This window comes from Dipodomys merriami, unplaced genomic scaffold (genome assembly GCF_024711535.1).
Source record: "Dipodomys merriami isolate MVZ:Mamm:240054 unplaced genomic scaffold, mDipMer1.0.p SCAF_5, whole genome shotgun sequence".
Taxonomy (NCBI): Eukaryota; Metazoa; Chordata; class Mammalia; order Rodentia; family Heteromyidae; genus Dipodomys; species Dipodomys merriami.
The window spans coordinates 54,727,714-54,754,921 of record NW_027206068.1 but is presented as its reverse complement, the minus strand read 5'-3'; the positions used below and the strand labels follow the sequence as shown (position 1 = coordinate 54,754,921).

Sequence of the window (27,208 nt, the reverse complement as noted above, 5' to 3'; positions counted from 1 at the left end):
AGTATTTGAGTGCCTGGCAAGATATATTTTAGGGGACTGGGAAGGTAGCTCAGTGGTAGAGTGCTTGCCTTGCATGCATGAGGCCCTGGGTTTGATTCCTCAGCACCACATAAGCAAAAAGCAAAAAACCGGAAGTGGCGCTATGGCTCAAGTGGTAGAGTGCTAGCCTTGAGCTGAAGAGCTGAGGGACAGCGCCCTGGCCCAGAGTTCAAGCCCATGACTGGAACCAAAAAAAAAGAGATATATTTTAGGATAAATACTAGAAAATGAAAAATCATAAAAGATTTGGACTATGAGATTTACATTAATTTTTCCCTAAAACTTTTAACTTCATTTAGCTTCTCCTGTGAAAAATCAACTTATAATTTTGATTTAAAAACTTCTCTCTCAGGCCAGAAATTGTGGTATATGCGACAATCCCTGCTACTTATGAGACAGAAAGGAGGACCGTGGTTTCAGGTTAGCCTAGAGAAAAATAAATAAGTTAACGAGGCTGTCTCAAAAACAAGCCAGATATGGTGGTAACACACCTGTAATTCCAGTTATATGAAATATGGAGGTAGTAGGGTCATGTTTGAGAATACACTAGGCACAAAGACCTTATCTGAAAAATAACTGAAAGCAAAAAGAGCTGGAGTGGGGGTGGCTGCTCAAGTGATAGAATGCTTGCTTAGCAAAACAAACCTGGAGCTCAAACCCCTCCAGCAAAAACAAAAACAGACACGAAAACATATAAATCCTACAAAAAAAACATTTTTTAATCTACTTTAGGCAAGATTTTTTAAACATGTTTAAAAGCAGTTTACACATTTTTGAATTGTATGTGATCCATATTGAAGATGCTTTTTAAGATAAAATTGTTTATAAATACAGCACAACTGTGGGAGACATCTCAATGTGGTCATTTATATATTTAGTATATGTACTTCTATTTCTCACACAACTGTTCAGTTTTGTATTGTTATAAAAGCAACAAGTTCAAACTGGGAGAGCAGACATTAACAGACCATAATTTACTTGTGAAATATTAGCTGAGCTCCTATTTTGCTGTATTTATATTGTGAAAATATTTTCTCGATAGTAGAATGACTATCTGCTCCTGGCTGAATTTCTAGTATGCTGTCCATGTGAAAAAAACTGTAATATAAATATCAAGGTTTGCAAGTTTGGAGCTGGAACATAATGGTACTCATAATAATAGTTGAAATAACTATACCTCTTTGCATCCACTACATGCTACATATCTTTTAGATATTCTTATATATATATATATATATATATATATATTTAATTGTAAAGGTACTGTACAGAGGGGTTACAATTCCATGAGTAAGGTAATGAGTACATTTTCTATCGAGCATTGTTACCCCTCCTTTGTTTTCCCCTACTACCTCTTGCCTCCCTACCTCCCCAACTCTTCCCTTACCCACCTGAAGTTGTAGAGTTAATTTTCACCATAGTGTTTTGTATGTCTCATTGTTACAATGGGTCAACCTGTATCCTTGTTTCAGCGTTTTGTTATTTCCTCTCCCCTCCCCAAATTAGAAAAATATATATACAAGATGCAGGACACTAGAATCAAATACATTGACAACAGGGGTTATACCACAGTGGGGAAGAAGATCACACAGTACATTAACAGCAACAAAGAAAAAAATTATTGCATCCATATCTTGGTGTTCATTTCGCTTAGCATCATCTTATATTTACAAAGATTATCTCATTGTTTTCTTATAACAACTACTCCCCTCATTGTAGAGCTAAGAAAACAAAAATACTGAATGACTGAGTTGAGAGTTCAGTGCAGGTCTTTATCCCTTTAGGTCTTTGACCCTTCACCTTAGCACATTGCTGACTTGCCTAAATACAGGTCATCACTGCTTTGATCAATCATTCTGGGAAGTGTTTGGTACATTCTCTACCTCTTACTCCACCATCATCCTAATCCCAGATGAGAGCTAGCTATTCACAGTTAACCTGCATAACATGATGCCCTTTCAGATACAGCCATGCCTGGTCAGGGTTCAGTGTGAGTCAATCCATGATGTAAGCCCAGATCAGAAAATCAGTGAGTATCCTGTGTTCATAGCATTTTGCATAACGTAGGGTATGTAGTACGCATTTAAATTCTGGTTGCCATTTGAAGATATTGTCAATATATGAGATCAATGGAAGGAAATAATAAAAATGGATTTAGGGGTCCTCCATCAATAAGGCAAAAGAACAGAAAAGAAGACATGAGACATACATGTAAACATGAGCTGATTAGGTCCCTTAGAATGCATATACATGTACACATACATACACATTTTTCTTTAGGGTATTGGAATGGCATTACCTATAACTCTAAATTTAACATTTTTAAGTATCTAGAAAATAAGCACTTTCCAGATAACTGACAAATGATCTACCTCACTCTTCTATGTTTGCGTTTTTCTTTCAGAGTGTTTCTAAGTGGGTTCCTTGAACAGAATTGCCTCTTATTGCAAAGAAATGAATTAATTTCTGCCTCCAGATTGCCTCCAAATTTAGCAACTGCTTTTTTAGTATTACAGTCTGTCATCTATAGACTACTGAGTAGTGGTTGTGTGATTTACAGCATTAGAAGTCCAATGAATATTTACAGAATAATTAGTTTAAGTACACATTGGCAAGACATAATTACAGCACTCATCCTTTGCATATAACACTAGACAGAAAACTGAATGTTTTGAAGAAAATGTATGTACATTCATATTAAGAGAACTGAGTGTCTTTAGGGACAATGTGGAAATGTCTCTCAATGCCTATACAAGTAATGACAGACTTATGTTTACTCTTGGAGGTATTGGGATTGAACTCAGCCTCACATTTGCTAGGCTGGTGCTCTACCACTTGAACCATGGTTCCAAGCCCTTGCTTTTCACTGACTAATTTAGAGATAGGCTTTCATTTCCTACTGAAGTACATGCCTGAGCCACACTCTGCCTAGTTTAGGCTCCTCTTAACTGCTGGGATCACAGGTACACACCACTTCATCCAGGGAAATGGAGTCTCTTGGACCTTTTTACCTATGCTGGTTTGAAACCAACATCCTCCCCTAAGGCTTAGGATAACAGGCATGCATCACTGCACCCAGCTACAGGTTGAGAAGGGTTTCCCCAACTTTTCTGTCTGAGCTGGCCTCCCATCTTCTGCCTTCCAACCTACTAGGATTACAGGATGAGCCTTCTGCTCCTGACTTGTACTAACTCCCCCTTCCCTCTATCAGAATGTGCACTTGTTCTGCTTTCCTGTGCTGACACTTCAACCACTTAACCTAGACCTCCTATCTGGCAGTTAGGTGCTTCATTGGAGATGGAGTATCAGACTTTTCAACCCAGGTTGACTTTGAGCCAGGATCCTCTTGAGTAGCTAGGATTGTTAAGTGTGAGCCACCAGTACCTAGTTTGCATTTATAGACTAGTAATCCACTATGTACCTAATTTTAAGAATACATTCAATAAAGTATAAAGAAAATTTATTAGAGTACTTGTTATACTAACAGAAAATTGGACATGAACCCACGTATGTGTTACTACAAACATGGATAAATAATCCCTAAAATATCTCCACAGTATGACATTTCATAATTCTTAAAAAAGAAGGATGCAAATGGTTTTCCTTTCTTGCGATTGTTTCTAACATATTTATAAGATGATTTCTTTGTTGCTTTGTATGTCCCTCCCCCATGGTATAACCCCTGCTTTCACTGTATTTGATGTTGGTATAATTTGGGGAGGGGAAGGGAAAAACAAATCGTTTAAATAAGGATACAGGTGGACCCATTGCAACAATGAGATGTACAAGACGTTATGTTGAAAAACAAACTTGACAACTTTGGTGTGAGGGGGGAGAGGATGGGGGAGGGAGGAGATGGGAAGGGATGGGAAGGGGAAACAAAGGAGGAGGCAACAATGCTTGATAAGAAATGTACTCATTACCTTGCTCATGTAATTGTAAACCCTCTGTATGGTATTTTCACAATAAAAAAATTATTACGTAGCAAAAAAAGAAGGATGCAGAGTGAAGATATTCATAGATTTATAAGATTACACATTCATTTATACATTAGATCACACATTAGATCCACATAGTAATGGGCTATTTTCTAATGTGAGACAATGTGATTTTTTTTCACTAAATATGAATAATTTAAAGAATGGCCATACATTCTATTACACTAGAATTTTAAGTTAATCTGCAAAGAACTCAGAAAGAAGGGAAACTAAAACAAATTATAAGCAAATGAATTCAAGATTTCCAGTTACATATACTGACATGACATCAAAATGTGGAATATTTCTTATTTATCATGCATTCCAAATTTCTGAGCTAATAGGAAGTTTCTTTTATTTTCATTCTAAATAGTTTTCAAATCAGCTAAGAAGGAGCCTATGGGGTGTTAGATGCTGATAATTGATCATGAAAGGTACCTTTAGATGCAGCTTAGAAATGCATACTAATCTCTGCACTAGAAAATCTGAGGAGATGGGGTCTGTGAAATCACTGTTTCCCACTTTCAGTGAGCTTAGAAGCCCCGTGGAAAGCAGCCTTTATTGTGGTTGCTGAGCACTTTTGGTTTGGGTTCCAGATGGAATCCAGAAGGGTAGATGTAAAGGCAAGTGAAAAGACAAAGTTTATATGTTTAGATAGATAAAATGTGCAGTTCTCTTTGATTTGTGAACAAAAGAAGTGTGGAGTTGGCGCTGGACATCATTCTGTTTTGGGTTCTCTTGTACTTTGAAGAATGTGGATCAGTTTGGGAATAACAAAACAATAACAACAATAGAAGGACATCATGGAAATGTTATTTAATATTCCAAAGAGCAAACTTAATTCTTTGTAGGCTAAAACAGAAATCGCAGTGATTCAAAATAGGCTTTATGTTAGAGACATTTCTTTTTATTATTATTTATTTATTTTTTATTGTGAAAATACTGCACAGAGCAGTTACAATTACATGCGCAAGATAATGAGTACATTTCTTATCAAGCATTGTTGCCTCCTCTTTTGTTTCCCCTTCACATACCTTCATAGGCTCTCCCTGCCCCCCCACCCAATCCTCTCCCCCCCCACCAATGTTGTAAAGTTCGTTTTTGACATGACAACTTGTACTTCTCATTGTTGCAACGGGTCCACCTGTATCCTTATTTAAATGACTTGTTTTTCCCCTTCCCCTCCACAAATTATACCGACATCAAATACAGTGAAAGCAGGGGTTATACTGTGCAGGAGGGACATACAAAGCAACAAAGAAATAATCTTATAAATGCGTTAGAAACAAATGCATGAAAGAAAAAAAACATTTGAATACATACCTTAGGGTTCATTTTCCTAACATCACCTTATCTGACCTTTTCTGCTTGACTCATACATGTACAAACTATTGCAAATAAGGGAAACCATGGGACCTATGTTTAGGTTAGAGACATTTCTAAGGACAACTTTTAGCTGATATGTACTTACTAACAATGGTGACAGTAATCATAATAATAAATATTTGCCATATTTTAAGCAGTAAGCAGGTCTTCCCAGGAAATATTGCTTAGTTCTACTGAAAATAATTGAATAACTCCTTCAACTTATAAATAATCTACTATAAAAGCATATGAGGTTCTGATCCTTAAAGATGTAGCTTTGGAAGAAATGTCCTCTCTGAATGGAGCTAAGACAGTTGAATATTTAGTAAAACATGCAGCTCTACTAGCTATGGGTACCAGATGGGCATTTCCAATCTGCATTCTTTGTGGCAAAAGCTACACAAATACACCTACTTCTATACACACATGTGCATGCACACACACATGTCTTCTGTGGCATTTCATAAATTATTCAGAAATGTAAGTAGCCACACTATTAGAGTAATGTGTACTTAGAGCCCAGTTAATGCTTCATATGGTTTAATGGCCAACAAATATAACAAAGTCTCATGAGAAACAGTAAAATTCACAGAAATCTTGAACTTGGAGCATTACCTGCTCCACAGAAATTTCCACACTATTATATCATTAGGGTATTGATGTCATTAATGATGGTATTATTGCCATTATTTAAATTATTATCATTTAAACTAACTTCCCATTTAATAGTCATGACTAAAAACTTAAAATTTTTTGAAATATATGTGTCACCCTTCAAACAAACTAATTATTGCCTCTAACTTAATCAAATAATTTTGTTTCGCAATTTTGTCTTACATTTCAACCAAAAAAATGGTATCAAGTACTATTCTGCTCCATTAACACTCTGAAGCAGTGACTTGACTTTAAATTACAGTATATGCCTATTAATAAGTAATAATGAGAAAACAAATACATCACAATTAGTACACTTATTACAAATGCTGCTTTAGCTACTGTTCTTAGATCCACAAGCAAAGTTCAGCTTTTTTTAAACGCATAATCTCAAATTGTAGCTATTATGTGATCCATGTCTTTGAGGTATTTTTACATGATAAAGCATGTGGTTTTCCTTGTTTGGGGATGCTAATTTTATTTACATCTAAATATGTTAGCTGATTAAAATTTTTATGAAGATAACATTATATTGAACTGAGTATATTTTTCCAGGTATAATGATATATCTTGTCCTAGTCTCACTATTCTCCTATTTTTTCTCTGTCAGGACCTAGCATAGGCCCTGACACATACAAGGTTTTGGGGGTTTATTCATTACCCTGAATGGGTAGACATATATATGGAGCTCAGAGGATAGAATTGGAACATTGGCCTTATATACTTGTGAGTGGAGCTCACAGGTCTTAACCACAAATGTACAACAATTAAACATGCTTGAAAACTAGATTGAAGGGCCAGGCACTGGTGGCTCACACAGTAATCCTAGCTACTCAGGAGGCTGAGGTCTGAGGATTGCAGTTCAAACTCAGCCTGGGCAAGAAAGTCTGTGAGACTCTTATCTCCAATTAACCTTCTCTCCCTTCTCAAACTGGAAGTGGCACTGTGGCTCAAAGTGGTAGAGCATTAGCCTTGAGGGAAAAAGTTCAGGGACAGAGCCCAGGCCTTGAGTTCAAACCTTACAACCAACCAAAAAAAAAAATAGAAGGATAATAAAAAAAAAAGAGCTTGGTTAATCTACATGTGAACTTGATTGTCCAGTATAAAAGTTTGTGTTCCACCACTCTAGTTAGTTCTAGTTAGTTTATACAACATATGGAATACGTTACACTGCAAACAATGATCTTGTCACATGTCTTAAAGTTATAAATTCTATTTTCTATTGAAACTTTAATAGAAATTGCTCAATACTCATTAATTTTGCAGAGGTTACTCACTGAGCAGCTTATAGTATATCATAGTTAAGTTCAAATCATGTTAAGAGGAACTAAGTTCTGTCTGGGAGGAAATGCTAATATTACATGCTAATATTAAAACTTAATTGCAATTATATAGATATATAATTGTGAGATCAAAAGTTAATATCTATCTTTAGTTTAAATATTCTAACAATTGCAAATTATGCACTCATGAAATGTTTGTGTCTATAACAGGGCAGTTTCTTACATTTTTATACATGCTAATCATGCCTTTACAAATGCTTTGGGAAGAGTCCAAACGTCAGTCTTATAAAATATTGATCAATTACACATGGGCAATGTGACATTATACTGGAGAAGCCTACTGAATGTACTCAATGAGCAGAAGTTCACAAATGCCTCTACACTATTATTTCCTGAGACATAGTCTAGCTGGCTAGGCTAGGTTGTCCTTGAACTCAGGATTCTCTTGACTGAGTCTCTTGAGTGCTGGGATTATAGGTGTGAGCAACTATGCCTGACTCTTCTGAAACATAATTTACACAAATGTGTTATTTTACTTAATCAGTAGAAAACCTCACATATTTCTAACTTACAATGCATTCTTCAAAGTCACTGACCTTTATTCTTCCAAATGTGAACGTCATGGAAGAAAAAGAAAGACCACAGAACACGCACAGACTAGAGAAGCAAACAGGATAACTGAAAAGCAATATTGAAACCTTACCTATATCCAAGTAGACACACACATACACATACACCACACACACAAACACACACACACACACACAGAGTACTTGAAGGAAAACAGTAAATTCAAAGTGCTTGGTTAAGTTAGATATACTATACGAATATTAAAATTTTAGTATTGTCAAATATATCATGCTAAGAGTAAGGGAAACTAGTAAAAGGAATCTGATAACTTTCTGTACCACCAAAATCAATTTTTACTAAAAAATTAAGACCCATTCAGCGTAGTTTGATAGTTGTTTGAAAATTTTCTTGAAGACAAAAGTCATTCACAGTAGGACAGTCTAGCTTGTGAGAGGTTTCTAATCACGCTCTATTTTCTACAGCAGCAAAATTGCTCCATACAGTCACATTTTATTGGCACTCACAAGCAGTCCATAGTAAAAACTGAGGAAGTGGCGCTGTAGCTCAAGTGGTAGAGCGCTCGCCTTGAGCTGAAGAGCTGAGGGACAGCGCCCAGGCCCAGAGTTCAAGCCCCACGACCGACAAAAGAAAAAAAGTACTTTGTTCCATAGTAAAAACTGAGACCAATAGGCATTTGCTTTTAAAATATGTAGGAATGGAAGGAAGACAATGCATAGGCTCAAGAAGAGCTAAGGTACATGGACTGCCTTACCTTATGTATAGCTTCAGGGGAGGGGAGCAATTGGAAAGGGAAATTCCACTTGAAGGAATCTGAGTGAAACACTTCCTACCCATCAAAGCATGCAAGCTCTGCAAGTGTTTCAGGTGGAAGTTATTATTCTCATTTACCAGATGAGGAAACAAACATTTGGAGCATTCGGAGGAGGCTTGACTGAAGTCACACAGCTTAAAAAGTGGAACAGTTCGGAGTTTGAAGTATGGCTTTATCTGACTTCAAACCATGCTTCGTAGACTGAAAAGCAAAAACAAAATAAAGCAAAGCACACTGTATGAAGAAACAAAGGTTGTGTTTGTGAAATATTTACAGACCAATTAAGTCTTCACCGTGGCTACAGATGGCATTTCTAAACATAACCAGCTGCATGGGAAATGCTTACAGTTGGTCCAAAGTGAGACAAGGCAAGAGTCTGAGTAATTCAGGACAGACTTACCCCTCCTGCAGAAAAATGTCACAAAGCAACTTTCCATTTCATGCTGCACAAATATATTAACTTCTACCTTCAACAATGGCACATTAGGGATGTGCTCATTAACTGAAGATTTTAAATTAATTGTCATGGTAGACAATGAACAAATAAATATTTATATATCATTGCCTATCATCAAAGAAAATACATGTTTTAATATGATTTTCAAAATCATCAATGTTCATCTGACATGTGTTTTCAGTTCTCCAAGGAAATAGATAGTAAATGACATTTCCTTTCTTTCTTTTCTTTTTTCAGTTAGTTCCGTGAACAGGCATTTGCTTTAATATCTACATGCACCAGCCACCACCCTTCCCCTCAGGAAGTACTGGCAGAGAAATCAGATATGTAAACATACGATCACAGTAGAAAGCCTTGAATGCTATTAGGAAGACTGTTCCATTCAGAAAGTCTGCATGCTATCATTAAGATACAGTGTGCGCACAAAGAACAAGATCGAGCCTGCTTTACAGAGGAGTTATTGCAGTTTGAACTTGGAGTAGATTGGAGCTCACCAGACACAGGTGGAGGTAGACGGCTTTCCAAGCAGAAGAGAAAACAGAACACAAGGGAAAGGAGAGACCCAAGCATCTGTTCCTGCCTGCAAAAAGAACTGGGTGTACTTTAGTTCTGAGACTGAATTTGGATTTATAAATTGCTATTTTTTCCCTCCCTGACTGACAAATTAGCTTGTGATTTAGTCCACCATAAAATATACAAGACAATCTGGAATAGATTGGAAGTGGACTTTGTCTAGCTTGTTTGGGGACATATAAAGCAGACAGTGACAGTTACGCAAGAACTTTGTTCAGAACCCAATCCAGCTATATCAGTTCAGCTTTGATATTGTCAGCTAAGATGCCCAGTGAATAGTTGGCATTTCCCTGTGGAAAATGTGCTATTGTCCTTGGCACGGTATATTTTAAAGAAGGTTAAGGGTCATGGCCCCAGTTAAGACAGAAGTTATCCTAGGGAGATTTCATGGTATATGGTTACCATTTTAGCTTGCCTTAAACTCCCTGGAGGTTATAAATTAGCTCATTATTTCCTGAATTTTGAATGCCATGTCTATGACTTGATCACTACTGTTATGGGATTGTCACAACTTATTATGTGGGATGAGTGACTCTTTCATCCAAAGGCCAGTTCTGCCAAACGCATCTGTATAATACAGATCACATCTCTGTAAGCCTCCACAGTTTTCGCTCTTCATGCTGCTCTCGCCTTCCAGCTAAAGTCACTGGGCCTCCCCTACTTCCCCTGTAGCATGCTCAATAGACCTGCCCCCTTTCCCACTCCTCAATAATCTGCAAGTTGATCTCCAGAATATGTCATTTCTCCACATTAGGCCACAGCTCTTCTCAGATCCTGGTGTCATTCAGCACAGATGCTTGCCTGGCCTGCAGGAATTGGGTTATACTCCTTTAAAGTCAGACAGCTAGTATTGTTCTACATCTTAGAGTTGTACTGTGCCCAGATCTGATACTATTGCTCTTCTGTGATTTATCTTTCAAAGGCCATCTGTGTCTTAAGACTTCATTATGTGGCCTGACTTTGAGAGAGCCAAACCAAAGTGGCCTAGCATTAGACTGATTCTGACTGAGTCCTCTACATCGCCCCATGTAGACATATTAATTAGAGTTGTGTAGAGAATCGAATGTATTCACAGAGAAGGTTGATCACTGGGGAAAAATTACTATCCAAGCTAAACTATTCACTAGGTTGGTCATTGTTTTTACCATTGACTATGGTATTCCCTGAAATTTAAAGATTCTATCTTAATTGTCCTCTGAAAGGCTTATTGGAATAATAAATGCTATACTAGTTATTAGAATGGCAAAAGATCCCTCATTATGTGTTTCATATGTCGAGCAAGTTGCCATTGTGAAAAAATGGTGATAGCTCAGTCATTCAAAGATAGTTGTGTGTGTGTGTGTGTGTGTGTGTGTGTGTGTCTGTGTGTGTGTGTGTGTGTGTCTTTGCTGATATTAGAGATTGAACTCAAGGCCTCAAGCATTGACTTGCATCTGGTACTCTACCACGTGAACTATGTCTCCTATTGCAGTTATTTGCTGATTCATTGAAGATAAAATTTTTATAAATTTGTCTGCCTGGGCTGTCTTGCAACACAGACTCCTGAGTAGCTGGGATTATAGGTAAAAATGAGCCACTAATGCCTGACATGAGACAGTAATTTTTTATGAAATCTATCAAAGAAACTCATATAAGCTTAATCACAACCAATATATACTCAGCCAGCTGCTCAGAGGAGGAATATAAAAAAACACTGAGCTAAGAAATCACTTGGAATCATTTGTTTTGTGATGACTCATGAGTAAAAAAAACAAAATCTCATATGTAGCAGCAATGACTAAAAGAAAGTACTTCAAAGCTATATGGAAACAAGTGTCATCCATTTACTCATTAAAAAAAATAGAAACAAAAGATATTTTATGATGCAAAATACTTATTTGGCATAATGAAGAAATTATTCCTGGGAATAAGTCAAACTTTGAATTAGCTGCATGTTTTCCTTTTTCAGAAAGTTACATATTATGAACATATTGTAGCCATATATTCTATGAATATACCCTTTTATTTATTTGTAGCAATTTTTCTGTGTATCTGTGTATCAAGTAATAGTCTTTATTCAGGCTGTCTCCTATGACAGACATTTAATTTTCAGTGTGATCTTTTTTTTTTTTTTTTGGTTGGTCGTGGGGCTTGAACTCTGGGCCTGAGCGCTGTCCCTCACCTCTTCAGCTCAAGGCTAGTGCTCTACCACTTGAGCTACAGCGCCACTTCCAGTTTTCTGGTGTTTTACTGGAGATAAGAGTCTCACGGACTTTCTGCCCAGGCTGGCTTTGAACTGCGATCCTCAGATATCAGCCTCCTGAGTAGCTGGGATTACAGGTGTGAGCCACCGGTGCCCGGCTCAGTGTGATCTTTGTGGCAATATGCATATAGCAAAGCATCAAAAAATCTGCCATATACACCATATTCACAATATTTTTGTATTGTTTGGAAAAATAAAAATGTAAAATAATCATTGATTAGAAAATCACTGTGATTGTTGTATACTATAGATATGTTCTTACCATGTGTAAGAAATCTATATTTTAATTTGAGGAGTAGGTATCCATTAAAAAGTATTTTTCTGTAAAGTGACTATACTTCATTGGTACTATTAATTTTCATAATGCTTGGCTGCTCAGTTTGACCTACTTAATGCTCATCCTTCTGGAAAACAGAAGTCAAAGTTTCTTAGTAATCTCTTTAACACTTACGGAGAGCAAAATCATTATTTTGCTTTGATTAGCATCTCAAGAAAAGCTCTCCATTTTCCAGTTCCCTGTATTCAACTCCTCTTTTCCTCTTTGAGCCAGGAGCTATGTCCAGGTAGTTGAAGCTTTTTGAATCTAACTTAGTTTATATTTAAGAAGGGAGGAATGAGAATAACTGTCACTGATTTCACACACTTCGAACATCTGACAAGATTTTTCTGAGAGCAAAGCTTCTAAGAGGCAAGTGTGGAGATGGACACTTCTGCCTGCAGCCTGAGCTGACTTTCCATAGATACTAAAGTCTAGGATTGGTGCAAATTCAACTTTCAGCATTGAACTGGCTGTGCGTAAACAATGGGCCAGTGAACCCTTAGCTTCCTACCTATTTGCAATGCTGTTTTAAAGAGGCCTGTAGTTTCTGCATATTCATAATAGGTTTGAACTGAACAGATTCATAAAACATTTTAAGCTTTCAAAAATTTCTGAGTGAACAAAGCATTATGGTAAGAACAATAACCATTATACTGGAGGCCTCTTAGAGGATTTCCAAAGCAGTAAATCAAATGAGTGGCATAAATTTTATTTTAAAAAAAATCTAAGGTATAGATGCTATTTCAGACCTTAATGAGTAAATTGTGTCAGTCATAACTGGATTTCAGTTTTCAGGAATAAAATAAAAATAAAAACAACAGCAATGCCAGAAATCTCTAAAAGTATGAAAAAAAGATAGTATCTCAAAATACCTGTGAAGAGAGAAGTTTTTATGTCAATTGAGAGGCACCTGCACAATCTTCCAGTAGTGGGAAAATGAACAAACAACTCAGAATTTCTTATAGAGAGGAAAGCAAAGGAAAGTTGAAGTAAATGGCTTAGTAAAAATTTAAAAAATGGAAGCATCCCTTCTTTGAGAGATAAGTGCGTCTAATAAATCCACAAGTTGTATGACATTATTTCATTCCCAGCTTGAGTATTGTGGCTGATGCCTGTAATCCGAGCAACTTGGAAGTTGAAGATGGGAGCATCGGTTTGAGTCTAGACAGGCAGAAAAGATCCTATTTCCAAAGCCAAGTTGGGCATGGTGGTACATGGCTGACATTCCCAACTATGTGGGAGGCTTAGGTAGGAAGATTATCATTTGAGGCCAGCTTGAGAAAAATCAGGACCCTACCTGAAAAATAAGCTAAAGAATAGGGTTAGGGTCACGGTTCCAATGTCAAAGCATGAGCCTACCAAAGGCAAGACCTTGAGTTCAAACTCTGATATCACCAAAAAAGTGTTTTTTCTATATCTAGTTAATAAATGACTGTTTCAAGTGAGCTCACAAAACACGGGCATATTGTTTATATCTGAAAACATGTGAGTTTGAGAAACAAATCTTTAAAACCAAGAAAAATCCAAATAGTATTATACCAATCAATGGATTCAACCATGTAGTTTTCAGATGTAATTAAAATTCATCTAACATCTTCATGAACAAAATTAGCCTTGCCTTCCAGAGTGGTCAGTCTTTTCTTGAATTAATAATGAAAAGGAAGTGTGTCCCCAAAAAGAAAACCCATGTTTTATGAGGGTGGCCTGCAGCCCCCTTTTGAGTCAGCAAGATTAGGCAATGACCTTTGAAAGGGGTTCTATTTCTCCGACCGCTTTCTGCAGGAAAGAAACATTAACAATTACATAAAGCCTCAACACATGGTGAAGAAAGGGCTATATAACCCTCTATTATTTCTGCCTATAAATGACTACATGTCTAGCACTAGCCTGGGGCAGAACTTGCTGCCAGGAAACTTGACCTGCATCATGGGCTTAATGAAGCTGTAACTCTGTTTATAACTCTTTCCACTTTTAACCAGTACTGTAGCCAAGGGAAATGAGATAATGTGCCTCTCTCTGGGGGTTCATCAGGCTACTAACCTACACTCTGTGAAGGGACACACCAAGCAATCTGAACACGGCTCAGGATCTGTGGTTAAAGGCCTTTCACTGGAGCATCAGTTCAGAGTTGGGAAGATGGGACGCTTCAGAATTTTCACCCATGAAGCAAGCCAAAGACAGGGCTTCCAGGAGGTGTGTGTGTTCATTGGCAAAATTGATCATACGTATTTGTAGATAATTTCCTTCTGCCCTTCCCAGGCCTTGAGTCTTTTTTCTCCTTCAGGAAATCCTGCTTTGTAGATCCATTATGGTAACTAGAGTATGTGTAGGATATTCTTAACAGAGGCTCAAAAGAGCTCAATAGCTATGTGCATATGGTCATATAAAATGATGCTGATTGAAATGAACTCCAAGAAATGGAAACAAGAGAATTTTTTTCCTTTTCTTTTTTTGTGTACTGTTTGCTTTTATTTCATATTTCTTTCTTGCCCCTTCTGTTTCTTTGGTTCATTCTCTGTTGTTACTGTTTTTGATTTCTGTACCCTTGGTCTTGTTTGTGTTTATCTGATTTGGGGAAGAGAAGAGGAATCACAGAAATGATGGGACAAAGGGTGAATCAATGCAACAGTGATACTCACTAGACACTGTGTTGGGGTAGGTAAGCGAGTTTGTGTGGGACAGTTGGGGGTGGTGAACAGATGAAAATGAGAGAGGGGATATTACTGTCCAAAAAGTAATGTACTCGTGACCTTACCTATGTAACTGTAATCCTTCTGTACATCACCTTTACAATAAAATTTTTTATCACCTTTTTTTTTTTTGTCAGTCGTGGGGCTTGAACTCTGGGCCTGGGCACTGTCCCTCAGCTCTTCAGCTCAAGGCTAGCACTCTACCAATTGAGCCACAGCACCACTTCCACACAATAAATTTTTTTAAAAGAGGAAAAATGAACTATCCGTTGCTGGTGGCTCACGCCTATCAACCTAGCTACTCAGGAGGCTGAGATCTGAAGAGCACAGTTCAAAGCCAATGTAGGCAAGACACCTTAGATACTTTTCTCCAATTCGTAACACACAAAAAAGTCAGAGTGGAGTTGTGGTTCAAGTAGTAGAGCCCTAGACTTGAGCATAAAAGCTTAGAGACAGTGCCCAGGCCCAACAGGGACAGTGTCCAAGAATCAACACAAAAAAGAAACAGAAATTTTATTATGGATCATTGATTATGTCCTTTCAAGAGACCATAATAATAAGAAAGGAAGGCTGGGAATGTGGCTTAGTGGTAAAGTGCTTGCCTAGCATGCATGAAGCCCTGGGTTCAATTCCTCAGTACCACATAAACAGAAACCAGAAGTGATGCTGTGGCTCAAGTGGTAGAGCACTAGCCTTGAGCACAGAGAGGCTAAGAGACAGTGCCCAGGCCCTGAGTTCAAGGCCCAGGACTGGCCAAAAAAAAAAAAAAGAACAAAAACAATATTTGCTGGGTGCCTGTGGCTCACGCTTGTAATACTATCTACTAGGAAAGCTGAGATCTGAGGACTGTGGTTCAAAGCCATCCCAGACAGGAAAATCTGTGGGACTCTTATCTCTCATTAACCACCAGAAAACCAAAAGTAGTGCTGTGGCTCAAGTGGTAGAGCTCTAGTCTTGAGTGGAAGAGCTCAGGGACAGCGCCAAGGCCCAGAGTTCAAATCCCACGACCGACAAAAAGAAAGAAAAGGATACCATAAGGTTTGTTACTTAGTCAGAAAATGAACCTGAGTTCATACTTGAAACCCCCTCCCCTTCCAATTCAGGAACAAAAGGACATCACAGAGTAGATGAGAGAGGTCTGGGTCAGTCCCAGAATGCTGAGTGCCTGAGGTGCTGTAGGAACTGGTGGATTTGTTCTTTCTCAGCCTGACACTGCCTCAGTCCCATGAGAGCAGGAAGAGGGAGCGGATGGAAGCAGAGGCAAAAGCAGAATCTCTAGTGGAAGTGGGGATTGTGGGCTCTCTGACCTTGTGCTGGCCCAGCCTCAGACCTGGAGCCAGCCTTGTAATGTGAGACCCAGCTGGCAAGCAGTCTTCTGCCTCTTTTGTGTCCTCATTCTCCTCTTCTGTGTCATCTCTTCCTCTGCTGCCATTGAACATTCAAATGAAATAGAACCCTGTCATCGTCTCCCTTGCTTCATTTGCCCATCTTCTCCCTCTCCCCCCCCATGCCTAGTCATGAAATTATTAACAACTTCTTCGGCTTTTGTTTCCCTGAGACATAAAACTCAGAGTTGAACTCAGAAGCTGTGAAGCAGTGCACAAGGGATTAAGGACATGTTGCCAAAGTGCACTGAAGGCTGTTGGTGTTTTAATTAGCTTATGGGCAAGGGCAATGAGGGCAGTGAGGAGTCCACTGTGGCCTCTGTCATGGTATAGCATGATCTATTGTCAGACACACCACAGGGAGCTTAGCTGGTGACAGAGATAGAGAGGGAAAAGAGAATCGAGCAGCCCCAGCAGTCAAGATAGAAAAATAATGATTTTTAAAGTATAGGGATGACTTGTATGTTCGCTGATAGGGAAGAAGGAGGTAGTAGAAAGGATGACTTTGATGTATCACTTTGGGAGCCAGGATTCTAGCAGACAGGACAGAGCAGAAGGAGCCTCTTGAGGGAGGAAGAACCTCTTGTCTCTCTGAGTGGGATCTGTGGTGGTATAGAGGAATTCGGGTGACTGCGGGCTCATTCCAGCTGACTTTGATCTTGCTAATGATCTGCTGAGACTTAGGGCATAGGGATAAAAGGGTGGAAAAGATTTGAAATGGGTGGATCATGTCCTCTGGTGGTGGGCCAGGTGTGTCATCTTTATTTATGATGGGCTGCAAGCCAGTGGGTCTTAAAATAGGAGCAACTGCTTTCAGAATTACCAAGAACCTAACCCTGAGAGAAGGGTACAATTCTGGGGGAAAAAGTAGTGGGTGCATAGAGGACCAAGTAGATCTTGGAAAGTTGTTGGGTAAAAAGACTTAAGAGGATATTTGGAAAATAAGTGAAAAACCCTTGCACCAACACTGCTACTTAATAACTTTGTTCTGCCTTTGGCAATGAGTAATCCACTAATTTACTCAACAAATACTCACTGCCCTTCCTGGCAGGCGCTGTATCAGTGATTGCAGGTAGGATAGCAAAGGACACTAACCTGGCCTTAGGTCAGGTTTCTATTAGTCTAGTGACTGCCTACCCTGCATATTAACCACAGGGGCCAATGAAATCCTAAAGTAGAATAAGCAATAAAAATAGAATAAATACTAAAAATAGAAGGCTACTTTGTGGTCTTTGACCTACATTTCTCCATGTTAGCAAAATCACCCACCCTACCCTTATGTATGTATTTTTAGATTCCCTATATGAGATCATGCAGTACTTTTCTTGCAACAGACAGCGATGTCTGATGAAGGGTATGTTTGTTCTAATATAATACCCATTTCACTCTATATGTCTTTTCTAACATGATAATGTTTATCATAAAAGTACACAATGACATTTTGCTTTTTTATTTTTTTGGTTAGATTTAAAATTTTTTTTGTTGTAAAGGTGATGTACAGAGAGGTTACAGTTGTTTAAGTCAGGCAATGAATACTTTTCCTTCTGAACTGTGTAAACCCCACCCTTATTCTCTCCCAGTTTTTCTCCTCCCAGCTCCACTCCCCCTCAAGTTGTATAGTTCATTTCCAACATAGTGTCTAGTGGGTTTTTACTGCTGAAATGATTCATTCTTTGTCTCATGGTTCTGTGCTTCCACTTCCCCTCCCCAAATCAGATAAACTTATATACAAGACAAAGGGTACAGAAATTAAAAGGTGACAGAAGGGAATAAAGCAAAGAAAAAAAGAAAGAAAAAAAAGAACCACAAACAATAAAAAACTTCTTGCGGGGCTGGGAAGGTAGCTCAGTGGTAGAGCACTTGCCTTGCATGCTCAAGGCCCTGGGTTCGATTCCTCAGCACCACACAAGCAAAAAGAAAAAAGCCAGAAGTGGCGCTGTGGCTCAAGTGGTAGAGCGCTAGCCTTGAGCTGAAGAGCTGAGGGACAGCGCCCAGACCCAGAGTTCAGGCCCCACGACCGGACCCCCCAAAAAAAAAAAACCTTCTTGCTTCCATTTCTTAGAGTTCATTTTGATAAGCATCATTTTGTATGATCATATGAACATAGCTATTGAGCCCTTGTGATCCTCTCCTAAGAATATCCTCCTTTAGGTTCCTCAAAAGACTCCACATAGAGCTCCCCTATGACCCAGCAATCCCACTTTTAGGTATATATACAAATGATCACAAACAAGGCCATACTAAAGCTACCAGCACAATTATGTTTATTGCAGCATTATTCAATGGAACCAACCCAGATGCCCCTCAGTAGATGAATGGATAAATAATTGTGATACACACACACACACACACACACACACCCTGGAATTCTCTGCTTCTATCAGAAAGAATGACACTGCCCCATTTGTAATGAAATGAAAAGACTTGGAAAAAATCATAGTAAGTGAAGTAAGCCAGACCCAAAGAAACATATGTCCGATAGTTTGATTATTTGCAATCATTAGTATATATGTAGGATTATCTTAATGGATGAGCAGAATAGCTCAATTGCTATGCACATATGACCATATAAGGTGATGCTAAGCAAAATGAACTCAAAGACATGGACACAAGAGGTTTGGCTTTGTTGTTGTTGTTTTTAGTATATTATGTAATTTTTTGTTTCTTTTGTATGTTCTTCCCTGGTATATCCCCTGTTGTCACTGTATTTGATTTTGGTTCCCTGGTATTGTATATATGCTTATCTGAATTAGGGAAGTAAAGGGGAACAACAAAGAGGGGGGGACTAAAGCCACAGCAATATACACAAAACAATATGTTGGAAATGATCTGTCCAACCTGGGAAATGGGAGGTGGGAAAGCAGGACAAAAAGAAGGGAAGGGATAGCAAGTTTGACAAGAAACATATTCACTGCCTTATTTATAAGGCAGTGACCCCCCTGTATTTCACCTTGACAATAAAAAAGACCATCCTCCTTTGTTCTCACTGTGACAGTGAGACTTTTAAAAAATTAATTGGCTTTATTGTTATTATAGAGGTGATAAACAGAGGGATTTAATTTACATGCATCAGGTAATAAATACATTTCCTTTCATTTGGTGTCATCTGTTCCCTCATGCTCTCCTATTCCCTCCCTCCCATTTCTACCCACAAGTTGTATAACTCACTTTAATCAATATGCAGTACACTCCACTGCTGCCCTTTTTACCCTTCTGCTCTGGATTCTGGTGTAAATCAGAGTTTTGAAAACTCTGAAGCTCATCTCTAGAAAAGAATGGATAAGAGCACATTGTTTTCCATTGAATCTTTGCCCTGTTGTCATCATGACTATCACAATATTATGATTTCTGGATGAAGACTAACTGCACGTGATGCCCAGAGTAGCTCCCAGGCTTGAACTTCTCATTGTACTATTTCCTGCCAGCACTGTGTGCAAGGAGGAAGCAGAGAGGGTGACTTCACACTGTGCATACTGGATCCTTGCCACTTCCTCATGCTTTCCCTAGCTTGTCGCCCTATTCTTGTGACTGGTTCTTCTGATGGAGATCTAGTGCCAACTCCAGCAGAGGCAAACACAGAGCTGTCCCAGTCACCAAATGGGAACTGCAGAGTGCTTTGATCTTCAGCCTGGTGCATTCTTTGGGTGGTCCAAACATAAGAAGGACAAGCTTAGTGAGTCTGTCTGGGGATAGGAAGCTAAATCAAAGGTCATTTTTGGAGTGGCTTTCTGAGAGTAGAACGAAGAAAACTGCCTTTTCTTTTTGATGTCTGAGTCTAGAGTAGAAACACTTTTCTCTGAAATGTACTCAAGAGTTCTGGGAACTGTCTTTGGCTAAAATTTATGGCTGAAGATTAATTACTTTATACTGACACCCAACTTCCTTTAGAATCTCAATATTGTTTAATATATCTCTGTCACCTAACATTAAACAATTGTCATCAGTGGTAGAAGACAGGAGCAGTGGGCAAAATCTCTTCTTTCCTGTTAGGCCAAAGAGGAAGTCTATTTCTAGAGAAAGGACTTTTCAAATAAGAGAAAATAGGAGCTATGGTTAAGTGAAGAACACAGGGAGGAGGGAAGATGAAATAATGTGGTGTTGTTTTCTGCTTTGTCTTCCTCCATAAACTGCTGTACTTACAACTAGATTGGGAAATTGGATTCCTAGAGTGCTTCCCAGGCTGGGATACAGACTAATCACCCCCTATCTCGATGTGAGAAGAGAAGCAAAAAGCTGTGAAGAATGTAATTTCCTGGGCATTCATCTGTAAATCATTCATTTCTGTAAATGTTGTGTTTCTTAGGTTAGCTGGGTGGAAACATGTGCTTTTTAGACATTCTTCTCCAAGCAATTTTTTTTCTTTCGTCCTTTTCATCTGATCTTCCCACATTTTTCTAATCTGGCCTACATTTCCTGTGTCTCCTCCTGCCTTGTGTCTCAGATTTATCTGTCAAAAGGCAGAAGAAGCCATGTTAAGTTATTTGTTAGAGCTTGACATTGCAATTCCCTACCTTACTTCATGAACCCTTCTCTTCAGTGCTCTTCCTTGCTTTCTTCCAATCACATGTGCCTTTAATGTGGACATTTTCTATTGAATGACCTAGAGATCCTTCAAGGGCTAAGAAGGAGCTGAGAGGCTATTGTCTGCTGTGTCCATGAGGTTGACACTTTACCCTCCTTGTCAGTTCCTTTTAATGTCAACTTGTTGGTGTTATGTTTTGCTCTTCCTGGGCTTACTAAGTGCATTTCCCTTCTGTGCTCTACATTACATTGATCTCTAACAAAAGTTCTATTCACTTCTATTTGCTGATAATGTGCACTACCCCAAGTTACAGAGGGAGAGACTATTTTAATGAACACAAACTTCTGACAGAGACATTGAAGTGCAGAATGGGCCAAATGTGACAATAGATCATACTGGAAACACTGGAGAAGAATTAACTGAAGGTACATCACATCCCATAAAGCCTTCCCTGGACATCTCCATTCAGCCTTTTTCTGATTTCCAAATTCCTACTGCACTTATTGGGATTAAGTCAGCATTTTCCACAGTGTGTTCCTTGTAACACTAGTCCTGAGAGATGCTCTGTGGAAACACAATTTCATGACCAATTAAGCATAGGAAATGTACACATAAAACCTTGAACATAGAGGTTTTCACCAGCAGAAAATCAAAAGAAATTGTATTTATCCCAGAATTTCTTAGTCCAGTTACTCAGTACTACTTTTAACATAATAGCTGATAGGAAAAGTAGTATTTATTACATATCACTCTTAAAAGTGCTTTCATAATTGGTTCATTATGACTATTACTACAATGTTGTGATGTTTGCGAGGTTTAATTTTTTATCATCACCTAAAAAGACCTTCTATAAAAGCTGTATTTTTAGCTGTTCTGGATTGTGTTGTAACACTATGGTGGCCATCAGATATGTCTGGATATTGAAGATTTGAAATGTAGCTACTTATGAGATATGTTGTAACTATAAAATGCACAGCAGATTTGGAAGACAATATAGAAAAATAATTTAAAATATTCACCAATAATTCTTACATTATTAGATACTGAAATATAAATGTTACAGCATAATATATTATTAAACTATATTTTCTTGAAAAATGTATTATTAAAATTAACTTCACCTCTTCACTACTTTTCAAATGTGACTACTAGAAAATTTAAGGCTACATGTAGCTCACGTTATCTTTTTCTCTCTAATATTTAGTACTTACAGCCAGTGGACAGAATATAAACCTAATGACAACATCAAAACACACTTGTTCGCTAAATTAATTTCCTTGGCAAGCAAAGGATTGGACTTGGCTCGAGAAGCCCATGAGCTGGAATTTATTCTCCAAGGCATTCACACTCTTGCTCATTATTATAGCCCAGCAGGTGTGGATTTTCCCAGTTGTAAATCACAAAGAACCACATCCAGCAGTGCAACACTGATATTGACTTTGTGAGACCAATTGTTAGGGTCTTCTCAGCTCCTCAATTGAAATGCCAAGGTGTACCTGTAATTTCTACTTGAAAGCAATCATTGTTGTGGCATTTGTGTACGTGCCATTAGTTTGAGGGGCATTTAGATACTGTAGAGGTCTTCCTTGGCATTTGATCTATATTTGCTGAAAGGATCATCACTGTCTCTTATGATTCAGAATACCACTATTCCTTAGTGAGGAGAAAAACAAAAGCCAGTAGAGGTTAAAATCCACACTCCTGATGCTACTTGCTTCAGAGGATCCTCCAAGGTGCATGCTAAACTTTGAAAATTTGTGTAGCAAAGGTCAGCAATACATGATAGGGACCTCATGTATCAGTTACAGATGGACACTTCAGAATGAAACTCACGTTGGTAAATCATGTTGAATTTCGAAGGATTGTCCACCTGACAAGTTACATCTGTAAAACTATTGTGCCAGTGTGCAGTACCTTGTGGTACTCTATCTCTAGCCAGGTGAAGGGGTTTGAGAAAGCTTGCACTTCACATGACCATATAAAGAAGGCTGTAGATGTAGCTCAATTAGTTCCAAAGGGTAGCTGCCCTCAAAGCAGCTGCTGTGAAGGCTGAATGGAAAGGAAAATAAGAAGGATCTGGGCACTGATCTCCAAAGCATGAGTCAGAGTGAAAAGCAGGGAATTCCACCATGGAGAATACACTGCAGATGCTTTCAATCAGACAAAAGCGTGCTTGCGTTGTTCATACTCACCATCCAAAAAGAATTGCAAGGAAAATGGATCTGATATACTCATCTTTCAGGCAGAACCATAGTCTGTACCCAAGAAATCATGCCAAATGTAATTGTGAAAAATGAGCTTGCATTTAAAGGGATACAGAAACCATAAAGAGAGATGGATACCCAAGACATTCAGGAGTTTAAGTCTGAACAACAGATAAATAAGCCTATCTTATCAGGCTGCTTCAGTCCTTTATAGTTTACAGATTACAAGGTATAAAATATTGAGGGTTTTGGATTTATTTCTCTTATTGTTCTAAGACAAGAATATCTCAGATTGGCCTTAGACCCATCCTCATGCCTCAGCCTCTCCAGTGCTGGGAGTACAAAGATCTGTACTTCAAGGTCAGAGTATATTATTTTTCTTGAGAGTAAAACATACCGCTGAAACTACATTGTCTTCTATATAGTAACTGCTACCAACCAAACACTGTTTATTGCCTTTTTCATTGTAATCTTATTCTAATCCTCTGGATGCATTCTTTCTCCATCTCCAAGTATAATCTGTTACCGACTTTAAGCTTTTAAATGCATTTCTGAACTCTTGTCCCCCATACTGAAAACAAAAGCAAATAATTTCCCATTTGCATTAAGCAAAAGCCACACTTCTACAGTTAACCTTCAAGGCTTTGGCAATTTGGCCCAATCTACTTCTCTGGTCTTATCTCCTATAGTCAACTTCATCTGCTTTACAATCAGCAAACCTTAAGCTTGTGTTTGGGCCTCTGTGACCTGCCAGACCCAGCCTCATCTACACATCCAGCTACCGCTCAATTCCAAGTTTATCCCCAGAGCTGTTAACTCTCCATAATCTAGACACTCTCAGGACTTTTCTCAGCACATTTATGCCTTTTCTCCTCTACACACACACACACACACACACACACACACACACACACACACACACACACACACACACACACACACACACACACACACACACACACACACACACACACACACACACACACCATATGATTATAAATTCTGTCTCAATAATTCCTACTTTTGCTGATTCGATCCTGCATGTGTGACTTGAGCCTTGTCCTCTGTGGCTTGGCTTCCTCATTTTGTTCCTATAAGGAATAAATTAGTTTCTCTATAGTGATTAGAAAAGTGTTGGATACGTAGTGTCCTTTCTAAGACATTTCTATTATTTTTACTCCAGGAATTTTTTTTTGTATTAGCAATACTGATTATGGCAAAAGTATTTGAGCTACTGTTACTACTTCATATGCCTGGTAATACTTACTGTGATCTGAAATAGCATAATCAATAAATATTTATGGATTAAAGGAGTATTAAAATCATAAAACAAGAAATTTTGAAATCAGAATCAAGGAACTTATTTGTTACTATTTTTCCCCCACTGCTTTAGAGCCTGGTTCTGGTGGCTCACAGGCATAATCCAAGATACTCACGAGGTAGAGATCTAGAGGATCATCATTCAAGACTAGCCTGGGAAGAAAGGTCCTACAGACTCTATCTCCAAAATAATCAGCAAAAACCAGGCTAGCAGAAGTGTAGAGCATGACCCAAAAGCAAACCAAGTGAGAGGACAAGGCCCCGAGTTCGAGCCCAGTACCATGTTTGGAATTTCTTTCAACAGTTTCAGGAATTATCTGGTATCCTTTAGGAAAAAAGAATTAGTTTCTTAAGGAACAAGTAAAGAAAAAACAAAACACAAGTCTGTTAGCTGGCAAAGTTTGAATGCTCTTCATTTTAGTATGCAATTTTGGAGAAGCCAACATTTGTCTTCACTTACTACTTTTTTTTTACTTTTGCATTTTTTTTTTATTGTCAAGGTGATATACAGAAGGTTTACAGTTACATAAGTAAGGAAATAAGTACGTTTCTTGTCAAACTTGTTACCCCCTCCCTAATTTTCCTCCCTGTCTTCATTTATATTGGACCCCCTTAAACTAGCAGAAACTTGTACAAAATGAAAAGTGAGTTCGGTCAGGCTAAGCATAATGATAACTGAATGGTTCTCAGTTCCTGGTTGCAGTTTTGCCTTTTGTCTCATTAAGAACCTTCTGCTCTGACAAACCAGATTTTCAGGAAGAGATTTTAAAACAGAACGGGGATGGGAGGGAGATAAGAATGAAGTGTAGTCCAGAACCTTCTGTTAGTGTGTCCAGAGGAGCAGAGAACTGCAAAAACTCTTTTCGTTCAGCCTTGGAAAATCAATGTGCATTTGGCTGAGGAGAGCTTGTGCTTTCAGTCACAGGGTTTCCCCTGCTGTGTTATAACTCTGTCCTGCACTAAATTTAACATGTCCCCAGACTCCCATTTAATTCTCACAGCTGGGAGAAAGGAATAGCCCAGCCAAATCTGTCTTCCTACAGTGCTACAAATCTGCCCTTTAATAATTTATTTTCTCCATGAAAATGGTCTCTAACTAAGCTCTAATAGATTTTGCCACATGGTTGCTGCTCTAATCAGAGAAGAACAATTTGATGGCTTTATTAATCGTGCTCTTTTTCGAAAGCTACTGATTAGGCATTCAGCTGATGGCTGCAAGCAGCCAGAAGGTACAAGGGAGGCTGTCTGCCTACTCAACTGCAGCCTGCAGGTCGCTTTCACACTGGCTCCTGACAGATTGCAGGCATACAGCTAGTGCCAACGGGGCAGACGGAAGTCGTGTTCTCTTGAGCTCTTAGCAACAGATTGCTCACAGGCATCAATTTCCCACCATCTTCCTCACCAAGATCTTCCCTGCAACCAATAGCAAAGTCCTTTTCTACGCCACATGGTCCACAGCAGCTAAATTATTTCTGAAAACTGAATGACATGCTTGGCAGAAGAATGTACTTCACCACGAGGCACTGCTTATACCACGGTTTACTTTGGCTCCTCAGCCAGCAGACCCACTAAACACCCTCTCCCCCTTCCTTCTAGGAAAGCAGCATTTTAAGCCATACAGCCATGTTATATGTCAACATTCAAGGCACCAAAATGATGGGGAAAGTAGTACAGGAGGTTTCTCATCCCCAAGGAAAATCCCACTGCTCAAGGTCAGCTGATGGTGTGCTCGAGTGCACATATTCAGACAAACACCAGCCCAGCACGAGGTTCTGTCAGAACTGAGATGGCAGAAAGAAGCAGTAAGTAGTGTTTTTTAAAATAATAAACAATACACTTACATCTATTTATTTTATACTGGCAGGATAATGTCTACAACATTCAGATCCATCCAGAAGTTCTTCAGATTTCTTAAATAAATGCATAAGGAAATTTCCCTGTTCTCTTAATTGTCACTACGAGATGAAGGCTCTTTCAAATTTATTTTTAAAATTTAGATTCAAGACCCCAAGCTTAGTGTGTAACACAGTCTGGCACTGAACCCTCAATTCTGCCTCAGCCTCCCAAGTGCTAGAATTACAGGTTTATGTTACCATGCCCAGCAGTGTGGTTAATCTACAGCTTGTCCAAACTTTTCCTCATTCCACTTCAGAACCATCCTTTAAAACAGATGCTCATACTGACAGTTTAGCAACAATAGATTATAGATATTTCTCTGTTCACCTAAAATGATTAAATTAAAAAAGAGAAGTCTTTGCTTGAATTATCATCATTATTTATATGGTTGGACCCTCAATCAATCACTGGGAAATGAATAGTTCTTTATTTTGATATGTGCTATGAAATAATTAAAGCTCCTCCCACAATCTCTAAAAAATGACATTAATTAAAATGTGGGAGGAACAAAGGAAAATATTTTTAAATTATCTTACATGTCTTGACAATGAGGACAGTACCTCTGCACAAGGATTTCTTGGGTTAATCTTGTCCTTTTGTGTGTAGAATATATGCATTTATATGTGTGCACGTATATGTGTAATTATTTTGTCTGAAAAATAAATCTGCAGTCTCATACATTTATTTTTGTAGCTATTAATTTCAAAGGATTCAAAGACTAATAAATAAAACCAAGAGACTTTAGAATAGTGTTTTGCAGCATATTAAGAAAGAAAAACATAATAATTGTAGAAAATAAATAAAAAAGTGATGTAGCAGCTTTATTCCTTTCTAATAACTTTCTACAAGTAAAACTCCTTTATCTTTTATGAGGTACTAG

General features: G+C 38.4%; 1 protein-coding gene across 3 annotated transcripts in view; it reads right to left on the bottom strand.

Moving 5' to 3' along the window:
- The window catches only part of Cped1 (cadherin like and PC-esterase domain containing 1), a 241,967-nt gene that overhangs the window by 46,519 nt on the left and 168,240 nt on the right, over window positions 1–27,208 (bottom strand). Inside the window, exon 17 of one of the 3 annotated variants that reach the window (XM_069996639.1) lies at window positions 18,693–21,472. The exons of the other annotated variants lie outside the window; for them this stretch is intronic. Coding sequence (XP_069852740.1) covers window positions 21,455–21,472 — 18 coding nt within the window. The 3' untranslated portion in view covers window positions 18,693–21,454. Of the gene's footprint in view, window positions 1–18,692; window positions 21,473–27,208 lie in introns of those variants that run through there. 3 annotated transcript variants of the gene reach the window in all.